This window comes from Podarcis liolepis (genome assembly GCF_965112155.1).
Source record: "Podarcis liolepis genome assembly, chromosome: 14".
NCBI lineage: Eukaryota > Metazoa > Chordata > Lepidosauria > Squamata > Lacertidae > Podarcis > Podarcis liolepis.
In genome coordinates this window covers 34,230,544-34,248,519 of record NC_139569.1, presented here as the reverse complement: position 1 = coordinate 34,248,519, position 17,976 = coordinate 34,230,544, and the positions used below count along the sequence as shown (strand labels likewise).

Below are 17,976 nucleotides of genomic sequence, written 5' to 3'. Positions count from 1 at the left end.
ATGAGATGCTCAGTGGATCTGTGCAAACCAGCACTTACTGACATAGCTCTGGCATCAACAAAACACCCTCAAGGCGCACAGTCATCTAACAGGTGTGTCATCGCATATCCGCTGGAGAGTGGAGCAGATGTAGAGATTACTTGTTCTCCACGTCTCTCAAAACTCCAGAGATACGTAAAATCACCAAGTGGGTATTTTTCAAAAGGGGGAGAATGTTAGTCACAGGGATCATGTTTGTGCTTTTTGAGGACCACCGAAGAACCAGCTGCTTCTGATGTGAGCTAGCGCTGTTGGAAGTGGAAAGGTGCAGCAGTGCTGTGTTTCTGGAGGATTGAAGTCCATCCTTGTTCTCTGCAACCACCTCCACCCCAACTTTGTTTATCTGAAGATTGCCAGAAAAGATTGACAGCTCAGTGGGAGGCTGCATGCTTTGTATTCCTAGGTTCAATTCCAGGCAACTCCAGTTAAAAAGACTCTCTGGCAGCCAAGCTGGGGAAAGCCTCACCCTGTGTCTCCTTAGAGAATCACTGCTTATTGGAAGTGGGCAGTAGTGGCCGTGATGGACCAAAGACCTGACTCAGGATAAAGCAGCTCAGTGTGTTTGTGTTCTGCTCCAGTTATTTATATCCAAGCTGCCATGGCACAGGAAAAGGGGAAGGTGCTATTAGTACACACAAGGTGCAGTCACCACCAAACGCTGTATGCAGCAAGAAAGACAAAGAGCCACGTGTACTCACTGTCTGGTCCAGCTTGGCCAATGGTCATCAATGACATGGACTTAGTCAGTGGGGGAGAAACAGGAGTTGCAGTGAAGCTGAAGGCACGGGGCTGAGATCTTTGGCGTATCTGCAAAAAACAAGACAGCAAAGCTGAACTACAAAACCTCACTGCACAAAAGGGGACAGGAAACCCGTTGCCAAGAGGTCCAATCCCTAGCATGATCCCATCTGAAGCCCTGGAGAGCTGCTTCCAGTCAGGGTCGACAATACTGAGCTAGACAGCTCACAGGAGCCCCGAGGAAATTCCCATTTGACTTCCAAAGCAGCAGACTCCAATCCCAAGCACGTGGTCTCTATTATTCACCTGAGTGGATTTCTCCTGTGCAAGCTGAGACCCACCAAGTAAAAGGTTGTTTAACTCTTTCCTCACCAGCATGAGCAAGCAACAACATCTTCAGCAGAGCACCTGTGCATCTCATCTGACCAGTCTCCATTTGCTGACTGCCTTGTGCTGGCGAGTTAAGCAGCTGAGATCGATAATAAGCAGAGGGCTATGTCCAAGTCTCTGTTAATGCTCACAACCGGGGAAGAAGCAGCTAAAGAGCCCTTTGCCTGGGTCTTTGCTTAGGCATGGATGAAACCAATTCAGCACTCTGGAACTTGGGGACAGAAGAAACACTTGGCGAACCTAACATCCACCAACACCGTGGAACCAAAAAGGCACCCAAGCGGACTCCCCATTGTAGGACCACCTTACACACAGGTTCAGACACTAAGTATGCCACAAATGCTAAGCAGGCGCAACACAGAAAGGTGAATGCAGAGTAAATAGCTCAAAGTGGCACAAGCAAGCCCGTCAAGACTAGCCACATGCTGTACATGGGTCCCTCACCACCACCCCAGAAAATATCCCCAGGTGATCTGAAAGGAAGAAACTCCCAGGTTCAATTCACAGCATCGCCACATAGTAATTAGAAGCTCCTGCCTGAAATTCTGGAGAGCCACTGCCAGCCAGTGTGGGCAATGCTGAGTGAGCTAAATGGACCGGCAGTCTGACACTGTGCAAGGCAGCTTCTTCCTGTGCTCCTGTGAAATGGGTTTAAACGCGCAAACCTGCCCATTTTTCATCTCCATAGCAGCCTTCTCATACCTGGTAGCCCAAAACATGCGGAGCGTACAGCTCCCACCATCCCTGGCTACTGGCCATACTGGCTGGGAGCTGTAGTTCATCTGGAGGGCAGCAGGTTGGGCAAGGCTGAAAGAAATATAATTTGCCCTCTTCTCTTAAGCTGTATAAAAGCAGGGTCACAGAGTGGGAGGCAGGCAGATCAAATGAGGAACAACCTGCTACAGATCTATTCAAGGAAACTGGAGTTCCCTTCTGGCAGGAAACGGCCCCCTTATGTCCTCACTGCGACACGACAGTCATTCCGTTGACTCATGTCACTTCTGCCGATATCTGACTGGGCCACACTCAGACCATACATGGGAGCCGCTGAGAGTTGTTAGGAAACCCATATATTCCCCTCACAGAGGTACAATTCCCAGAGTTCCCTGTGATTAACAACTCCTGTAGCTCTGGGAGGGGAATAGGAGTCTCCTAACAAATCGCAGGGCCCTTAACAAACTACAGTTCCCAGAAGCCTTGGGGGGGGGGGGGAGCCTTTACTGTTTAAAGTGGTATCATAGTGCTTTACATATATATGGTGCAAATGTGGCCTGGATGGGCTACTCAGCTCACCGTAGATATCATACAGATGGTATTAAACTCTTAATGAGCGAGGGGGGAGAGGGGGAGAAGAACCTTGTTTACCTGGCGGTTAAGACTTCTAATTGCCCCTTGCTCTAGTTCCAGCTCCTCTTCGGTGAGTGAGACTAGAGACCCACGCTCATCATTTGCCAGGGGGCTTTGCCGGAGATCTTTGGTGTTCAGAGTTGCCGTTTCGAGGCCGGAGGGTGGCTTCTTAGTACCATCACCCTCCCCAGCAAGGCCTTCTAAGCTGTAACTAAAGAGAGAGAAAACAGATCTCAAGCTTCTGCAGATTCTCGGTGGATCAACATACAAGCTCACTGTATATCTGAGAGGAAGCTTCCAATCAAAAATAGGTTTTAAAATCAGGGGTCGCCAACTTTTTTGGAGCTAGTGGGCACATTTGGAATTTTGAGGAAGTTCTGTGGGCACCACTCATAAAATGGTTGCCATTGAGGCATGGCGTAACACCAAACAACTGCCACATCTAAGTGAGCAGAAGTAGATAAAAGCAGGACCACAAAATGGTTCAACCATACTCCCCCCCACCCCCTAAACCAATATGGCAGGGATGGGGAGGCATATATATCAGCTCCTTGCAGACACCACTACATTGGCAACCCCTGGTTTAAATGATTCGGTTGCAAGCACACTCATATCTATCTCATCTCCTTGGTTAGTTAACGTGATCTACTGTTAGTGCAGTTAGCAGCGGAGACAACAACTGAATGGAATATACTGGAAAAGGGCTTCGTTGGCTAGCTCAAACCCTGAACAGGAGCACTTCACACTGCAGTGACTTCCCCCAGGCGAAAGATGCTGAAAAGCATGACCAGTTTGAAAAGCTATTTTGCAATGGTATTTCGTTGGTTTTATGGCTATGCTATATACCTACTTGTCAAACTTCTTGAGAATTTTTTTAGATGTGATTTTCTAGCAGCCACTGACAGCCTTATCCTCCTTGAATTTGTCTAGCCCTCTTTTTAAGCCACCCATGAGGGTAGCCATCACTACATCTTGTGGCAGTGAATTCTGTATTTTTAAATATGCACTGTGTGGATTTTTTTCTTTTGTCAGTCCTGAATAGTCCAACACTCAGATTCAATTGATGGCCCTGAGTTCCAGTACCAAACACACCAACATACCCCTTCTTCAAGTTTGCATGGAGGAAGGGCCACCACAAATTCTGGCTTGCCAAACTTTGAGCATGTGCTCAAAGGCTTCAAAAGGAAGCAAACCAGACAGAGACTGAACAATACTCAAATCAGCAGACACACGGCGACACCACAAGGCTACAAACACCACACCAGAAGCCGATAACTTGGGGTTTGCAAGCTCCCTCTATGGCTGCAGCACATTTATGTATACTCTACCTTCTGCCATTCAGATCAGCACCCATGGCGGTGCACTGGACATCAGAGGGACACCAGCTCAAACTGAGGACACCAAAAGGCAAAAGAGAGAGCAAGAAGGCAGCCATTACAGGGCGGTCAGAGAGGCAGGTGCTAACAAATCCTGCTATCCATTAAAAGGAAAACAGCTCTTTTAAACCAAAGCACCTGATGCTCATTTGTTAATGAGGGAGAGTAGTGGATTGGCAGGCATGCCTCAGCTTTGCAGTAGGGATGTCAGCAAAGAGCTGCTTTCCCCCCATTAACTTTGCATGGACCAGTTTGTGAATGCCTGGACATGTGTTCAACACATACACTGCCACAAAGAAGTCCCTTTCTTCTGATCTTCACATGTGAGAGGGTCTGAGGTGAAGGAGGTGGTCTCTCCTTAGAGAGTTAGAACTTGGGTGAGTTAAGTTCTGGCCCACAGTGCCTGAGAGAAAGCTATGTCTATGTAATTAACTAAAACCTAGACTAGCTATTGGGTGAGCTGCTCTGATGTCACAGAAAACCCACAGACACTGCAGCTCCTAGGGAAGTTTCAGTCCACAGAATATTGACCAGGATTGGGGGGGGGGGGTGTTAGTGAGAGAAAGAGAACAGCCAGTTTGGCTGGGACAGCCCCAATGGAAAGGATATGGCTGAGAGAAATAGGGGTAGGAGTGAGTTAAGGAGACAAGAGAGTTTAACAGATAAGGCACCCAGAAGACAGGGTAATTAAGAATCATGGAACCTTGGGAAAGAATGAATGGAGGAGGTGGAGTTCTGAATGGATGGATAATTCATGAAGGTGATTAATGGAACATTCACATGAGAGGGAGGATTGAGGAAGAACATCACCCAGGATTAGGGATAGCAAGAACTGTGTTTTATTGGCACTGAACAGAATAGAAAGGCAGAAAAAAATCTATGAAAACTATGGAACTGTGGGCCAAAAAAGCCTATGTAGGGGACCAGGAAGAAGGGGGTGTGTGTGCCTGAATACTGAAACAGTTCAGTTATCGTATGTTTGGGCTACATACCTTTATTTAAAAGTATGCCTAAACTCCCAAATGTTTTAAAATCTCTAAGTGGTGTACACTGTGTGCAATATACAAATATCCATTACAACAAAAATACAGCCTAAAAATCAATGAAGCAGAATAAAAACATAAAAGCATATAAAAGGATTCAAACAGATTCAGGCATCTAAAACAGGGTCCAATCTACTGGGTCAGGGAAAGTCTTGTCAAAAGGTTAAGTTTTTACAAGGCACCTGAAGCAACTTTTGTATGCGTTATTAACGCAATCGTGCACTAAATGCGTTGAGACTGACATTTCCTCTTTTCTTTCTTTAATGGGTCTAACACAGTATACCATGGCTGGAGTCTTCCTCTTTCAGCATTTAAAGCTCAACAGTGGGCGTAATAATAATAATAATAATAATAATAATAATAATAATAATAATAGACAATCAATTTTCTAAGCCACCTTCTGCCAAATTTGTAGAAACATGTTTTTGCAAAAATCACCACTCAAGCATGGGATGCCCTATTAATTCTGGCAGGATTAGGCTTGCTGAGGTTTTTTGGTATGGAAATCTACAAATCTGCCTCAAGCAGCGTGTTTAAATTTAAATTAGAGGGTGGAGGAAAAATTCGTTGAACACAGAACGTAACAAAAAACAGGGAGCAGGAACAGACTTATATACCCCCAGCTTTCAAGGGAGTTAGACTGTTTTTGTTTTGTTCTTAAAGGAAAGGGATAAAGAAAAGAAAACCAGCCAGATCATGGGTACTGAATATTTTGTAAATCTGTTTCATCTCCTTCACATCTGCCTATTCTGAAAAATCTAGGGACAGTTTTGCAAACAATTACCGTATTTTTTGCTCTATAAGACTCACTTTTTCCCTCCTAAAAAGGGGAAATGTGTGTGCGTCTTATGGAGCGAATGCAGGCTGCGCAGCTATACCAGAAGCCAGAACAGCAAGAGGGATTGCTGCTTTCGCTGTGCGAAATATTTTTTTCTTGTTTTCCTCCTCCAAAAACTAGGTGCATCTTGTGGTCTGGTGTGTCTTATAGAGCGAAAAATACGGTAATTATATTTAACTGAACTGTTTATATTTTGAGTACTGCCATCTAGTCAAAAGGTTGTGCAGATAGTAGCTCAGTTTACATGGGATAGGCTTTATCCAATACTGGAGCTCTGCTCATGCAAGAAGCTTCTGTGCATGCGATGGAGCTTCCTCTTCTCTCTCCTCCACTAAATTGCACCCAAATTAGTTCAGGAGAGTTGGGGGACCGTCTGGAGAAGATATGGGGGAGTGGGCGGGGAGGAGACGGAGTGGAAGTCCTGTTTTGCGAGTGGAAGTTCCCTCATGCAGGATGGGATACAACCCAATGTTTCCACTCCTCTAAACCACCACTTGGGAGGAGTGGGAACAAGTCTTGTGTCTGCACACTCCTTCCTCCTCTCAGTCAATTAGTTACTTCCTGGCTTGGCAAACCATTGTTTCCTGTTACAGTCAAATAGCCAAATTACAGCTTGCACTACCCCACCCTCAAAATCAAACCTAGAAAGGAGTTCCAAACCATGATTTGCAATTCCTGGACTCTAGACATAGGGGAGAGGAGGTGGGAGGGTGGAGTTACGCAAGCACAAGGCTTATTCCTCCTCAGAAACACTGTGTGTCAACTGATCCATTTTATGGTACATAATGAAGAACATACAATGGGGCTGGGGCACGATCCTGCACATTTACAAAAAGAACCCAAACCCTCAAACTACGCTCTGTTCCTGCCACCTCAAACAGCAAATCCATCCATCCAAGGAAAGTAGTCCAGGAACATTTTGCACTGTCTCAAACTTGAGGGGCAAACCTGCTAACAAGCTGGCCAGTTGTGTTGGGATAAACAAAGAGATGTTGGCATAAAAGCAAAAAGTTAGTAGCCATTCAAATGCAACATGGTTAGTCAGCATCAGAGTGTGGCGCTGTACCTTCTCCTATGGGTGGGAGGCTTCCTTACACCATCCCCCAGCACTCGCATTGAACTGAAAATGAATCATGGACAGTGGTCAGTCAGCAATGACAAAGGCGCAATATGAACAAATGAGCAATCCCCCAGACTGGGACTGGCCGGGGAAGTACTGGGTAAAAGCATGTGGAACAAGAAGTGGAGAAAGGCAACATGTAAATAAGGGCATGTTTTATAAAGCTCCAGCAACGTACCCAGAGAGCAGTAAGAAAGTCACCCTGGGTCTAAATCAACAGACTCAAAAGGTGAAGCTTTTGCAGGACCAGTTCCACTTGTGAACGAAGGTGCAGGAGAGCTGCACGCTTGGATACATCTACACCAGGCATAGGGAGCCTGAGGCCCAGGGGTCTTCAAGCCTCTCTCTGTCTGGCCCTTGGACTCTCCCAGGCCCCCTCCCCTCCCCTTCCTAACTAAACCCCAAACTAGCTGTGCTTTGTGCCCTCTGTTTTTGCAGGTTGGAAAATATCCTTGACCTCAGATAGTGCTTGTCTCAATGGAAGATAAGAGAGGGATACAGAAACTAGCAACAATTTGCATTTCTTGCTTTTTCTGTTTCAGCCTCTAGCCCTGCCCACTGGCTGGCATGTAGCCCCCAGAAGGCTGACGCTAGGGGAATGTGGCCCTCAGACAGATAGAGGTTTCCCATCCCTGTTCTACACACATAGGAAAAGCAGGATGTCAGGGTGAAGGTTCAGACTAACCTGACATCCTATTTTTCTATGTGCATGGAGGGTGTTCTCACCATCACGTGATCATAGGAATGAGCCAGAAGGAGCACAATCTAGGGCAGATTTTGTTCTTTATTCTGCTTATTGTATTTACTGACAGTCTGTCGATTTAAATCGGGGTGGACCCATGCAATCTTAATGGCCCCCAAAGCCATCCCAGAATTATATGCATGGATTTCAATTTAATAATAATAATAATAATAATAAAAAATTTGAGAGGGAGAATAGATGCACAAACTTCAGTCTGCACTCACTTTTAAATTTAGCTTTGGCGTGTAGCTCATGGAGGGTTTGCAGTGAGACAATATGGTTCTCAGATTAGAAAAAAAATTACACCTCCCCTGCTTTAAATGCACAGCTATAATGTCAGGTGACCCCCCCACCTGCCAACACTACCTACCTTCTTTAATCTTGAAGCCTGAAGTGTTACCTGCTTTGCACCTGTAAACTCATCAGCCACTCCCCCCCACCCCCAGTGCATGAGGGTGAGTCGTAATAAGGCAATAATATGAGTCACAAGAATGACTTTGTCCTAAGAATCCTACTAGGTTATAATCACACCGTTGATTGTACACAATCTGGCTTTCTAGTATTCTGTCAATTTTCTTCAGCTATCCCGTTTTTACTTAACACACACAAACAACCTGAAATTAAAGGTTTCCGGCTGCCCCATAGTAACAGACAACAGGGAAAAAAGAAAGTTTCACCTCAATCTGTAAAACCTAAAGTAACATCTGGAGTTGGATTTTATGGCAAAGAGCGAAGTAACTATCTGATTGCTTCTCTTCATGCCATGAAACTTCCAGCCCTGTGCCCTGGACTGAACTGATGCAGTCCAGCAACACACTTCTACCAAGCAGACAAGCAGAGGAGGGATCAAGCAATCCGCTCCTCTTAGCAACCTGTTGCATTTCCATGTGGGTTGCCAAGAAGGGCTTTCCTTCCTCTGTAGCTAGGATACAAGAGCCACCTGCCCCCCTCCAATCCATTCACTCACCTGTGTGAAACTTAAGACACAAGGCTGCTTTAATCCTTTCTGTGGCTTGCTGCGACCCAAGTGCACTCGTTCCAAAACCAAGGACTCGTGCTTGCACTTGTGGGACGCATATTTTGACCTCTCAAATTGAAACAGAAAGTTTTTATCTGGGACTGCACGAATACACGTGACACCTCATCGTTGGTGAGTGCAACTTTCGTTTTCTTGAGCACTTGGGAGAAAAGGGGGCAGAATCTGTGACCATCACCATTGGAGAAGTTCAGAAGGCAGCGCAAAGTGTCTCTCTGATTTCCGAGCTTCTCCGTAGCTCAGTGCAGCAGGGAAGAGATAGCCACACATGCCTCCAGATTGTGGAAAGAGGCTTGTTCTATCATTCAGAGTGCGTCCAAAGTTTAACCAGACATGACTGACAAAAGCCCTGGTCTGTGGCGTGCATAATTTTGTCTGGCTTCTAAAGCTGGCCCCAATTTTTGCCCCCATATTCTGCTATGCTGTATGTATTTATGCTAACAACATTTTTGTTGTTGTATGATAATCAATTTTGCCAGTAACAAAAATATCCAGCCAGTATTTCTACAAATGAGAGGTGGACATGCTATTGATTTGTCTCAATACAGCTTCATGGGTAGATAATTTCTAGCTGATGAACACTGTGTGTCAGCTAACTGAATTTACTCACTGGAATCCATAAAATTATATTTTATGGTCGAAAGTCAAAATAATGTTGTTGGGTTTTTTTTAAAATGTACAAAGAAGGACTTACGGCGATTGATTGTCACAGAATTCCCCCCCTTAGAACTCAAGCAATAAAAGACAGTGGTGCTTTTGCTGACCTTAAAACTCTTCTTACTGCAGCCTTGTATTTAAGAACTAGACAGGCAAGAAAGTGAGGAGGCTGGCAAGGGAGGGACCGATCCTTCCATTCCTCCTTCACTATCCCACTTGGTTTCTGCGCTCGCTGCAGAGGAAGTAAAGCATCTTCTCTCCACATCCAGCACAGCAGCTACACAGGCCGGAGCAGGGAGACAGATCACCCCTGTGCCTCTTTCACTAGTTTGCTTGGTAGAAGGCTATTTTTTAACACTGCTTTGAGAAATTGATTCCCATGCTGGCTGCAGAAAAAGGAGCTCCCATTCTTCCAGATGGAAATATCAGCTACTGTTCCCTTAGCTGGTTAGTAAAAGAGTAATAATAAATATTGGGTTGTATTCAACTAAGTCCTACTCAGAGTAAGACCGCTGGGTGGTATTCCATGGACCTGAGCTAGTCCTAGCTGTATATACTCTGAGTAAAACTTCACTGCATACCGCCCAAAAATTGCAGGCTAATAACTTTTACGAGCTTATTTGCAAGGCTGCCTTACTGCCCTCTCCCACCCCCCAAAAAAATAAAGATCACAAGGCTGAAGTTGCCACAGCTATGGGTCACTGGGTGCCCACATCCTTTACTCACCTTCGATGGTTCATCTCGGCCTCGTTGCTGCCATTCTTCCCAGGGCCCCAGCTATGCCGGCGGAAAGGAGACAGCGGCCTCATGGAGCTCTTCAGGGCAGAGGCAGGAGGGGGCACTTCCGTGATGCTGTCCAGCTCTTCGTCCAGCTCTCCGGAGACGCCAGCTTCGCCATCTTGGCCCTCGGCGCTTGTTGCCATGTTGAAGCAGCTGCCATCCAGGCTGTACCGATCCTTGGGCCTGCTGATGCCTAGTGCCTGAGGGAGGGAGATGTCGCTCCCAAGGGACGAGTTCCTTTCTAGGGACAGCGTATCATCGGCAGAGAAACTAGAACTTGTGCTATCGCCCACCGACTGCTCCTCTTCGGGCTGCTGTGAAGCAGGGGTGGGAGCAAAGGAGGAGGACAACGACAAAACAAGCAGAAACTGTATTAATCTATCTAAAATTATTTGCAGATAATCAAGGCTGCAGGCAATATTTACACAGACCTACATGGCACAGTAAGATAATGAGTTATTTGAAACAACTCCACAGTTATAAAAGTCTTAAAACTACAACCAAATCCATCAAACACCAGCTGAAGGTTGCTGAACGTCTTGCAGCCTTTACAGAAACAAAGAAGAGAGGACCTACTTTTAGAAAAGCAGACCTGTTCCAAAAGTTGAAGCCCACTGCAGTAAAACCCCTGCTTCTCACAGACACAGTGAAGAAGGTGAAGACGAACCCTGCTGGATCAGGTTGAAGGCCCATTTAGTCCAGCAGCCTGTTCTCGCACTGAGTAGCTAGCTAGATGCTTATGAGATGCTCACAGCAGAAGATGAACAGAGTGACATTCTCTTGACCTAGGATTTCCAGCAACTGGAATGTAGACACATAATGCCTCTGGCATTGGAGGTGACATTAGAATTTTAGGAATTCTAGGTGCCAAAATCCCAAGGGAAAAGACGATTTATGTATGTGACCATGGCTGTGCAGATGTTATTGGCCCAGAGATGGAAAGAAGATAAAGTCCCTACCAGAGAAGAATGGCAGGTCAAGTTGATGGATTATGCTGAAATGGCTAAAATGACCGGGTATCAGAAATCAGGAAGACCAAAATTTTAATAAGGAATGGGGAAAATTTATAATTGATCTTAAAAACCATTGTTAACAATTAAAATCATTAGTAGGATTGGAATATCACTTGTAGATTAATGGTGAATTTTGGATACAATGGAGAGGTAAAAGGTTTGGATTATTATAAAATATGCAGGAGGAAATGATTAACAATAGAACCCACAAAGGGGAGGAGGGAATGCCAGAAAATTCTCTGGAATCTTGTTTTTATGTTGTATGCTGGATATGTGACTGTAAAATTTTAATCTGAAAACCAAATAAATAAATTTATATTTTAAAAAAGACATTGGAGGTGGATCTCATCTCCTCCAGGAGCCCATATAAACCCCTAAGAAAGCCTTCTCCACATCTCACAGGAAAGAATTCCATAGTTAAACTATGTGCTTTCCATGCTGGCGCTGTTCATATTGGAGGGCCACAGCTCAGTGGTAGAGCATCTGCTTGCATGCAGAAGGTACCAGATTCAATCCTCAGCATCAGGTAGAGCTGGGTGTATCCCTTTGGCTGAAACCTTGGGAGAGCAGCTGTCATTCGATGTACACAATACTGAGCTAGATGGACCTGTGGTGTAAGGGTCTTCCCTGACCAGTGATAGGTTGTTGACCGGGGCTGATGGGAGCTGGAGTGTAAGAACATCTGGACAGGTGACAGGTTTTGCATTCCTAGCCTACCATCCATTTACAAGAGATTGTCAACAACGCCTCAAGGAAAACTGCAGATTAACAACAAACATGCCTAGATGCGCCTATTTCTCATTATAAAAGCAAATAAAAATAAAAATCTAGCTGCCCTGTGGGCCTCCAGATCTCATTCACATTAAAGATAAATGAATGTGTGTTAGAGGACTGGAACCAATATTAGTTCTACTAAGAATAAAATATACAATTCTATGAGTATCATAGGTCCTTTAGCTACAAAGGGTCTACATTGGGCAGACATACGATTTAAAGATTTTAAAGGTTTTTAAAGATTTCACAGCCAAATTCTGAGATTAGTATTTGGCAGATGCTGTTGGCTTTCTTTTTCTTTTTCCGAATCTTTTTTGAAGTATGACATGGGGTATAACTGTTCAGCATAGCTAGGTTTTTAGTCATGTGTTTTAAAGATTATTATTTTTTGACCATGTAACTTCCATTATATTTTAAAACATCATGGTACTAATATTGCCCCTTTTTGTCTACAACTCCTGAAGGAGTTCTTAACTCTGAAACACCGAGCACCCTCCTGCTTGGTTAACCTCGGCCCCAAATTAAATGTAGAAAGATGAGGCAGCAGAGATAGCTAGGAAGGGTGATCTCACTGGGAACCAACTCTCCCGGAGGGGATTTACAAAACTCTTGCCAGTTATTTTCAAGACAACGTAAAGAAGAAGTGCCTCCCACATCCTCCTTACATAACTGTGACTTTGCACAGAGATGCTTGACAGAAATCCCCTTGAGCATATTTTATGCATAAACTGAACATAGATACCGCATGCAGCATAACACATCACATGGCGGGATGGATCACAAGCCTTACATGAATATTGTTGCAAGAGGTTGTTTTTGAATCCAGGAATTTTTCCATCGCGGTAAAATCAAGAAGATGCCACTTAGATTACAATTAGCATGGTGCAGTGATTACAGTGTTCACAAGGACCGAGGAGACCCAGGTTCAAATCCTGACTTGGCCAGGAGGCTCACTGGGTGACATTGGGCCAGTCAACTATTTCAACAAAACCTCGCTGGGTTCTTATGAGCATGAAATTGGGGAGGGGTGAGAGAAGAGCCACACAAGCCACCTTTAATCTCAGTAGAGGAAAGATGGGAAACAAAATGTAATAAATAATAATACTGTATTGCATCCTCACCAACTCGTAGATTTGCTTCAAGGAACTGTAGTAAAAGGTAAAGTAAAGGACCCCTGACAGTTAAGTCCAGTCGCAGATGACTCTGGGGTTGCGGCGCTCATCTCACTTTACAGGCCGAGGGAGCTGGCGTTTGTCCGCAGACAGTTTTTCCGGGTCATGTGGCCAGCATGACTAAGCCTCTTCTGGCGCAACGGAACACCGAAACCAGAGCAGCGCACGGAAACGCCGTTTACCTTCCTGCTGGAGTGGTACCTATTTATCTACTTGCACTGGCATGCTTTCGAACTGCTAGGTTGGCAGAAGCTGGGATCAAGCAATGGGAGCTCACCCCGTCGCGGGGATTCGAACTGCCGACCTTCTGATCGGCAAGCCCAAGAGGCTCAGTGGTTTAGACCACAGCGCCACCCACGTCCCAAACTCCTGAAATGTCTTACTGCCTTTCTTTTTAAGAACACAAGAACAGCCTGCTAGGTCAAGACCAGTGGCCCATGTAGTCCAGCATCCTGTTCTCACAGTAGCCTACCAGATGCCTGTGGCAAGTCTGCAAGCTGGACATGAGCACAACAGCACTGCATCCATGGCGGTTTCATGCAAGGATCATCTGCATTCAGATGAAGGGATGGCTGCAGTTGGGTTGGAGAGCTTGGAAGGTGAAGTTAAGTTCAGGAGGAGTTTGACAAATGCTAGAATTAGAGTATCATTGTGATCTACTGAGTGACCTTGCTTAGGAGGCACACACCCTCTCACCAGACACAGGTTGACAGGTGAACCTGAGAGCCAAGGGCATCCCTGGCGTCAAGGCCTAGAATCTGTTTTTAGGCCTCTGCCAAACTCCAGGACGGTTTGCAGGTGGGGTGAGGCAGGAGATGTGCTGCAAGCATGGATCTCGACAGAGCAAGAACCAAAATACACGGCCGTTCTCAGGTTGAGAAAGAGACAAAGAGGGCCGAGGCAATCAGTAGGGCTACTCAAGGACCACAAAGTTGCTCAAACTGAGATGTTGGTTTGGATGCGAGGGCTTCGTAAGACCAGGAGGGCTCCTGTTCCCTTTGGGTCAGCTGCTCATGTTTGGGGAAAGTTATCGGCAGGTCATATTCCGGCTAAAACTGCAGCCTGTTTTTTAATTTTTTTTATTTATATACTGCTTAATTGTAAGGGGATGGAAAAAAGACCTCTAAGCAGTTTACAATAAATGTTAGAATTATCAGTAAAAACAATTAAAACCAGTAATTTAAAAAATTATCTAAAAACAGTTAAAATCAGAACTAGACTTAATGATTAAAACGTAACAACCTACAGACTGCTCCTTATCCAGATAATTTGGTGGTCCCTCCTCAGTAGGAGACATGTGATGTTAGGAACCTGGGAAAGGACCTTTTCAGTGGCAGTTCTTTATGTGTGGAATTCTCTAAAGAGATGAATCTGGCCCCATTTCTCTATAGTTTTAGGTGGTTAGTTAAGATACATCTTTTCTAGCAGGCATTTGGAGGAGGAGGAGAAGCCCTGGTTGCTGCTGCTGCTGCTATGTGACTTGTAGTGCTCTTGTGTTCGAATCTTGCTTGTGGGTTTCCCAGAGGCATATGGGTGGCCATTGTGAGAGCATGATGCTGGACTAAGATGGGAGGCTGGCCTGATCCAGCAGGCTCTTCTTATGTTGCTGTTTTCAAAGCACTATGTCAATGTATGTATTTCATTTGCCTTTTATGAACCTCCCTGTGGCTTGTGCAAAGGATGGAATGTAAATAATCTGAAGAAGCATTTCACGCCTGGGGTGCAGTTCTCTGCCCACTCTCCCCCAATTTAATACGCTTCTCTCTTGGGTAGGCGTTTCTTCAGGCACCTTCCAGAACAAAAGGCAGGCGCATTCTCACTGCAACTGTGAGATACTGCTTGCTAATACTGCTTCCAGGAACCCTCTCCTTGCTCAGTTGCAGTCAGGGCTCAGGGAAGCATAAGACGCTTCCTGGGAATTCTCTTGGCTTCTGTCACATCCTTGGTTACCCTCTTGGGATGATGTCACTGCTCATCATCTACTTGCAGAGGGAGAAGGAATGAATGCCTCATGCAGCTTCACTGCTCTCACAGGCAATGATGAGAGGACAGCAATGTGGTTTCCCTGAACAAACTTTGGCCAGCTCCAATTGCAGCCCCAATAACAGAGCGTTTATGCACCCCGGCACACAATCTGAGGATCCACCGACAGAGGTAATGCAATAATAGGTGCTCTGCCAGCACTTCCAAGAACACTCTCATCTGGTTTCAATACTGTGCTCCAAATATTCTACTTATAAACAACTTCCTTTTCAATTCTTTGGTGCTACATTACACAGATGCACGTTAAAAAACAAAAGTCTCTCACAGAGAACAAGAAAGAATAGAAAACCGTTGCAGCAAAGCCAACTATTAGGAGATTTTTTGTGTGTATGGGGGAAAAAAATCTGAATTGCATTAGTGGTAGTTGATTTCCCCCCTTTCCCCCACCCCCCTGGCCAGAAACCAAAGCCAGAATTTTGCAGATGAAAATTACAATTCATCTCTATGCCTCACCCTTTCCTCCGGCACTCCCTGGCTTGTGCACACAGCTGAAGGAGTTGGAAAGTCATTTCTCAACTCCATGTCCAGAACTTTTAGTCTGCTGGCCGGGCGCCCTGTGGCTCTTGTCAATGCTCATCGAAGCACCACCGAGCACGGCACCTATTTCGGCAAGGACCTGACGCTTTATAGTTTCAACATAGCAAAGTTTCTAGCTTGTACAAAGGACTCTGAAAAGAAATTAGGTCTTGGAACGCTAAGGTCACTGGACGTTCAAGGGTCTGCTGGGGAAAGTGACTGGGGCGGGGTGGAACAGAGGGAGGGAGGGAGGCTTTAGCAGAGACGACTGCAGGAAATGACATTAGCGAGCGTGATTCACTCAGATGGGAGAATGTCGCAATGTCTGCCCATAGCACTGAGTGATCATTCTGAGAAAGGATAATGAAGAATAAATCCATTGTGCATAAACAATGGGACCCAGCCCAGGCCATTGCACTGGTGTTGCTGAGTGCGTATCATATCGCCAGATCTCCCCAAGATACTTACTACAGGGCATTTCACAGGGACTAATAATCTCTTAATAAACATCTGGGATAACAGGATGCTAGACTAGGTGGGCGATTGGCCTGATCCAGCAGGGCTCTTCTTGTGTTAAGAGTTTCATTTAGGTGCATCTATGCAGCACCAAAAAAGCAATAATCAAACATGACCAAGACTCAAGCCTTACCTTCCCGAAGTCCACCTCGTCCATCCCATCTCCTGAGAGAGGAAAGAGGTCACATTCGCTCTCAGATCTTCTTTTAAGTACGTCTTGCGATGAGGTACAATCGCCACTTAGTCCATCTTCTAGGAAATTATCACTTTCTGGGGAGGGGGAAAGGAAGGGGGGTGGGGAATATATGGCAGTTTGAGATTGCTCACCAAACTAATGCAAGTGTCATTCAAGAGCTACAGTAGTATAAATATGAACCAAAATATGAATTACCATTGAACTATGGTTCTTCTCCCCCATTCCAAGGAATAATAAAAAAGCTTAATATTTCTATAGCATCTTCTGAAGTTCAAAGTGCCTCACAATCAAGGGTTATTAAATCAAGAACCCTTGCAATAACCCTGTAAGGTTCTTCCATGCTAAGAAAAAGAAGTAAATTCTGCACCCAGGAAATCCCATTTCTGCATTAAGAAAAGCTAAAATTCTGACTGTGACATGTATTCCTTTCTGCAGATTTGCATGATTTCTCATATTCAGCCCATTTCTGAAAATTGTCATTCTGCATACTTTAGGCTGCAGTCCAATAGCTCTGAGGAAGATCAGGTCTTCCCTCTCTGAGGGGAACAGAGCTCTGACATCAGAGGAGGAAATCCAATGGCAGATCCTGCTTCCCTGCCACTACCTGATCCACTGATGTGCTGGCCCCAACCACCAAAGCTGGAGTTCAAACACTGGTGGGGCCCAAAAATGGGTGCACCAGGGGAGGACACAAGGCCATCTGGGTCCCAACATGCCCCTAAACTGGGGAGAAATACAGGCAAGTTCAGGAGTTCAGCCAAGTCTCTTCCTCTTATTTCCCTTCCATTGTTCCCATTGGGAAAGTTGTTTTTTTTTTTCTTTTTAAACAAAGCTGCAAAAATAACAGAGTTGAACCTTTCTCCGTCTTCACTTGAACCCAGCAATGCACTGAATATGCTGGTCAAGCTACCTTTAACCTCCCCCCCCCTTTTTAAATGAAGTCTTTCACAGGCAGGGGCTGAGAACAACGCATGCTACTAAAGCGAAATCCAATAGGAATCATATCCATCCGGACCTCCTGTTTCCACGGATTCTACCCATATCTTTCAAGTACAGTGGTACCTCTGGTGATTAATTTAATTCGTTCCGGAGGTCCGTTCTTAACTTGAAACAGTTCTTAACCTGAGGTACTACTTCCAGGTTAGCGGAGTCTGTAACCTGAAGTGTTTGTAACCCGGGGTGTTTGTAACCCGAGGTACCACTGTATATCTTCCCAGCCATAAGGCCTAGAAACTTTCCTTTGAAAAAGCAAAAACCTGAGCTTCCCAGAACTGCATACAGTGGTACCTCGGGTTACATACGCTTCAGGTTACATACGCTGTTACAGGCTCCGCTAACCCAGAAATAGTGCTTCAGGTTAAGAACTTTGCTTCAGGATGAGAACAGAAATCGTGCTCCAGCGGCGCGGCAGCAGCAGGAGGCCCCATTAGCTAAAGTGGTGCTTCAGGTTAAGAACGGACCTCCGGAACGAATTTAGTACTGTATTTTTCGCCCTATAGGACGCACTTTTCCCCCTCCAAAAACGAAGGGGAAATCTGTGTGCGTCCTATGGGGTGAATACAGGCTTTCACTGAAGCTTGGAGAGCGAGAGGGGTCGGTGCGCATGGGACAAAAAATACGGTACTTAACCCGATGTACCA

The 17,976-nt window shown here is 45.4% G+C and overlaps 1 protein-coding gene across 12 annotated transcripts in view; it reads right to left on the bottom strand.

Annotated features, from left to right (window-relative positions):
- Positions 1–17,976, bottom strand: part of AKAP13 (A-kinase anchoring protein 13) — a 239,199-nt gene that overhangs the window by 54,361 nt on the left and 166,862 nt on the right. For 4 of the 12 annotated variants that reach the window (XM_083474938.1, XM_083474930.1, XM_083474939.1 and 1 more), the window contains exons 11-16: positions 16,274–16,410; positions 10,053–10,420; positions 6,838–6,891; positions 3,843–3,905; positions 2,533–2,725; positions 738–846 (exon numbers count right to left, since the gene is read on the bottom strand). In XM_083474938.1, coding sequence (XP_083331064.1) covers positions 738–846; positions 2,533–2,725; positions 3,843–3,905; positions 6,838–6,891; positions 10,053–10,420; positions 16,274–16,410 — 924 coding nt within the window. The remainder of the gene's footprint in view (positions 1–737; positions 847–2,532; positions 2,726–3,842; positions 3,906–6,837; positions 6,892–10,052; positions 10,421–16,273; positions 16,411–17,976) is intronic. The other 8 variants (XM_083474935.1, XM_083474940.1, XM_083474941.1 and 5 more) reach the window with 4 other exon arrangements.